This window comes from Mustela erminea, chromosome 2, assembly GCF_009829155.1.
Source record: "Mustela erminea isolate mMusErm1 chromosome 2, mMusErm1.Pri, whole genome shotgun sequence".
NCBI lineage: Eukaryota > Metazoa > Chordata > Mammalia > Carnivora > Mustelidae > Mustela > Mustela erminea.
Window position 1 is genome coordinate 75,786,285 of NC_045615.1, and position 5,075 is coordinate 75,791,359.

The 5,075-nt window shown below is 45.8% G+C and overlaps 1 protein-coding gene across 1 annotated transcript; it reads left to right on the forward strand.

Moving 5' to 3' along the window:
- Positions 1-4,152: 4,152 nt before the first annotated feature.
- LOC116582276 (endogenous retrovirus group K member 21 Pro protein-like) lies at positions 4,153-4,539 on the forward strand. The gene has a single exon (XM_032329702.1). It carries the CDS (start codon positions 4,153-4,155, stop codon positions 4,537-4,539), a length of 387 nt encoding a protein of 128 aa, XP_032185593.1.
- The last annotated feature ends 536 nt before the right edge of the window (positions 4,540-5,075 follow it).

Below are 5,075 nucleotides of genomic sequence, written 5' to 3' on the forward strand. Positions count from 1 at the left end.
GATATTTGTGCAATGGATAGACTGTTGATCTCTTTAGGGATCTATATGCAAGATTTGTCAATCTTCTGTTTCAGTAGTAGAAGGAGGGAAGTGTTTTGTGGAAGTTGGGTGGTGAAGACATTATGCCAAGAAGGGCGATAAGATTGAATTTTGAACCCCAGGGGAAAGAGAGAGGTGAAGGGTGGAGGAATTGTAATCATGAAAGACTCAGTGAGACATCAGATACAAGTAGTGCTGCTTTAGGGCCCATCAGAACACTTACAGCATAGATTTGGTAGGAGGATCGTCCCTAATCCTACCTCTTCCTACTCCCCTAGCCACAGAGCCCACTGTTGCATTGTCACCTTAAGATTCAGGAGGCCACTGGTTTGGGACTGTTGAGCATGCCATACGATGCTCCCACAGAAAGCACCAGACGCAGAAGCAATGGATGGTTACCTAGATAAAGAAGCTGGAGCAGAGGGACACAAAAAGCAGATTGGTTACAAGAAGATGCAAGACCTCAAATAAGACTTCCAGAAATATATAGGGGAGATTCCTAGATGGAGGAGTAGATGATGGGGAGAGGCTTAATTTCTGCATCAACAAAAGGTCAAGAATCCTTATAATTTGGTATAAACATTTATTTATTTATATATATATTTATTTATTTTAAAGATTTTACTTATTTATTTGGTAGACAGAGATCACAAGTAGGCAGAGAGAAAGGCAGAGAGAGAGAAGGAGGCAATCTCCCCGCCAAGTAGAGAGCCCGATGCAGGGCTTGATCCCAGGACCCTGGGACCAGGACCTGAGCCTAAGGCAGAAGCTTTAGCCCACTGAGCCACCCAGGTGCCCCTTTATATATATTTCTTATAAATATTTATTTCTGCTCATAGCCTGGCATACCCCCTCCCAGCTATTTCCTTTACAGCTGTCCTAGGTAATACATTTTTTTAAAGCCACTGGTTATAATTAAAAGTAGTCACATGTGCATTCCCTTAAAAATGCTGTAATTATGCCCAGGCTTTTTTTTTTTTGCCAGTGGTTTATCTAAATTAGTGTTATCAACTTGCTAGGGCTGCCATTACAAATTGGATGCCACAACAATTGGATGGATTAAACAACACAAATTTATTGTCTCAGAGTTCTGGAAGCTAAGATGTTCTCAGAGTTCTGGAAGCTAAGCTAAGGTGTCTCAGAGTTCTGGAAGCTAAGCTAAGATGAGGTATTGACAGTGTTGGCTCCTCCTGAGGGGTATAAGGGAGACTCTGTTCCATCTTTCTTCCTAACTTCTGGTGGTTTGCTGGCAATCTTTGGCATTTCTCTGTTTGCAGATTATTGCCCTCATTTTCACATGGGGTTCTCACTGTGTCTTTGTTCAAATTTTCCCTTTTTATAAGAATATCAGTCATATTGGAGTAGGTACTCTCACCTTATACCAGTATGACCTCATCTTAACTAAATGCATGTATACCAGCCCTATTTCCATATAAGGTCACATTCTAAGGTACTGGGAATTAGGACTTCAACATAAGAGTTTTGGGGCAGACATAATTTCAATCCAAAACACGTTTTGGACATGTTTAAAACCTATAAATGAATTAGAGTTCTTGGTCTGAAAATCTGGGTCTAGTGGTAGGAGTGACAGGGTTCTGTATTTGAAAAGGAAATGCTCTAGGATAATTGGGTTGTTGGTGCCCGAGCGGCTTGCAGCGCATGCGCAGTGATGCTTCTGGGCTCCGCCATGCCCGCTCGTTGCCCCGGCCGCTGCTGCCTCAAGCCATCGCTGCCGCCGGGTGGCGACGGTGCGGAGCTGCTCCAGCTGGGCCCGCGGGGGGCCCCGGGCGCCACACGACTTTTTCGGTGCCCGAAAGTAAACACGCCATTAAGATGGCGGCTGGATGCGAGCCAGTAGGTGGAACTTAGGATTTTGTATCTATGTGGCTGCAAGTGATTGGTTGTGCAACCTTGGTATATATAGACATGCATGGGCGGGGGAGAGGGAGATCCCTCTCATATAACAGCTACGCAGAAATAAAGCTTGCTTCGCTGAAGTCTCCTGGTCGTTCTTGCTGGCGAGAGCGACAAGTGGTGCCGAAACCCGGGAAACCCGAAACCTACACAGAGGAGTTCTCAGTGAACGCAACGATCCAGTAAGTGTGCACAAAATTTCAGATAAGAAAGTTCCTAAGTATAGGACGAGAAGTAAAAGGGTTCCTAGGCATAGGACAAGAAATAATGGGATCAAAGTTTACTAAGATGGGAGGATTACTGACGGAGGTGCTTAAGGCTAACGGCACTCCGCTAGACTCTAACCATAAAACGGTTAAAAATGTTATCGAGGAGCAGGTCAGAGAAGCCTCTAAAGCAGGATCTAGCAGAGGGGGAGAAAATTCAGAGGAGAGCTCCTCTGAAGATGAGCTTGGGGAAGCCATGACACACTTAAAATTAAAAGAGGAAGTCCCTAACGAACCTTTAAAGGGAAAGACATACAAAGAAGCTGGGAAAAAAAAATGACTCCCTAGCGCCCTGTCAGAAGGTCAAGAATTCCTACCCCTGAATGTAGGCCTATAGCGCCACCTGCAGAATGGCCGCCACCATATAACACTTCATGCTCCCGAGGGGCATGCGGTTGTCCAGAATGTAGAAATGCAGGATGGAGGGACATTACAGACTTTACTAAACCCTCCCCTCTTGCATACCCAGTGTTAGAAGATCAAAATCAACAGAGGTTTCATCAAGCAATAGACTTCAAACTTATTAAACAGTTTAAGGAAGCAGTCACTACTTATGGGCCACAGGCTGCTTATACACTTTCACTTTTGGAAGCAGTCGGTAGCATGAACCTTACCCCAGACGATTGGACTAACATGGCAAAAGCAACTCTGTCTGGTGGACAATACTTGATATGGAAAACTGCTTGGCAAGAGTGTAGCTCAGAAACTGCCCGGCGTAACGCCGCATCAGGGAATCCCCACTGGAATATTGACATGCTCATGGGAAGAGGTCAATTTGTGGGACAAAACAATCAGATTGGGTACCCCCCAGGGGTGTATGTACAGATAGCAGCTACAGCCACTAGGGCTTGGAAGACCATACAGGGTTCTGGCGATTTGCAGGGACAACTTTCCAAGGTGTTGCAGGGGCCTAATGAACCCTATGCTGACTTTGTAGATCATCTGCTCCAAGTAGCAAGGTGCATATTTGGGGATGTGGACCAAGCAATGCCCCTTGTTAAACAATTAGCCTATGAACAAGCAAATAAATGGTGTAAAGAGGCTATCCGCCCTTGGAAGTCTAAGGACCTGATTACATATATCAAAGTGTGTCGAGACATCACTGATACAGTTGTTCAGGGCCAAGTTGTGGCAGCAGCAGTAGCCCAAGGGATAAGAAGTTTCAATGGAGGAACCAGGAGTTCTTCCAAGGCTTGTTTCCTTTGTGGAAGGGACGGTCATCTTAAGAGGGATTGTCCAAAGGGTAAAGGACCTCCTAGACCAGTCAAGCCCGCACCTGGGTTGTGCCCTCGTTGCCGTAAAGGGAATCATTGGGCTGATGAATGTAGGTCCCAGAGAGATATTCAAGGAAATCCCCTGCCGCCGAATAACTGGATTCAATCCAATTACTCAAAAAACGGGAAGCAGGGCCCCGCGCCCTGGGGCCGAACACAAATTTATGGGGCACTAACGCAAATGCCCAGGACATGGTATCCTCCCTCGGAGAAAGGCGCGCAACCTCTGGATCAGCAAGGCTCGATATCAGAGCAGCCGCCCGAATGGTCCTAACTCCGGAGATGGGCATTCAAGCATTGGCCTCCGATCTAAGAGGGGACCCCCTCATGGTACTGTAGGTTTATTACTTGGCCGAAGCTCCTTTTATCTCAAAGGTCTGATAGTTCACCCTGGGGTAATAGATTCAGATTATGAGGGAGAGATCAAGATACTGGTGTCTTCACCAAGGGGAGTTACTGCAATTAGCCCAGGATATCAGATAGCTCAACTTCTCATACTCCCTAGCCATCATGAAGCTTTTCCCAGTAAAGGAAAAGAAAAAGGTACGAGAGGTTTGGGGTCTATGGGAGTTGACCTAACATGCCTGACCCTGGATATGACTGATAGGCCCATAATAACCCTCAAGGTGCAATGAAGGAAATTTTTAGGGTTACTGGATATGGGTGCCGATAAGAGCATCATCAGCCAACAAGAGTGGCCTCTGAGATGGCCCCTAACACAAGCAAAACAAACACTCAGGGGTTTAGGAATCGCTCAAAGTCCTGATCAAAGCGCAGCTACCCTTGAGTGGAAGGATGACGAAGGCCATAGGGGAACTTTTCAGCCCTATGTCTGCAATATTCCTATTTCCCTCTGGGGACGAGACGTTTTGGAACAGATGAGCGTCCGCCTGACAACTGAAACTATATACAGCCCCCGATCAATAGCTATGATGCAAAAAATGGGATACATACCAGGAAAAGGGTTAGGGAAACAGGAGCAAGGTAAAATAGACACCATCCCTTTCACCTCAGAATATAAGGGGCAAGGCCTGGGTTTTCGGTAAGGGCCACTGAGGCAATGAAAATAACGTGGAAGACAGATACGCCCTGCTGGGTGCCTCAGTGGCCCCTTACTAGCGAAAAACTATCAGCTGCTAAAGCCCTGGTACAGGAACAGTTAGAGGCGGGCCATATGAAACCTTCTACCTCACCTTGGAATACACCTATCTTTGTTATTAAAAAGAAATCTGGTAAATGGAGACTTTGACATGATCTTAGAGAAATTAATAGGCAAATGCAGAACATCGGACCAATACAGCTGGGATTACCCATGATAACCGCCTTACCGAGAAACTGGCCATCAATAGTGGTTGACATAAAAGATTGCTTTTTCTCTATCCCTCTGCATCCTGAGGATACAATTAAATTTGCCTTTACCCTACCTTCTATTAATCATGCAGAGCCTAACCAAAGATATGAGTGGACTGTCCTCCCTCAGGGCATGGCTAATAGCCCCACTATGTGTCAATTATATGTTTCTAAAGCCATACAGCCTATTAGAGAGACTTACCCTGATTTAATGTGTTACCATTACATGGAT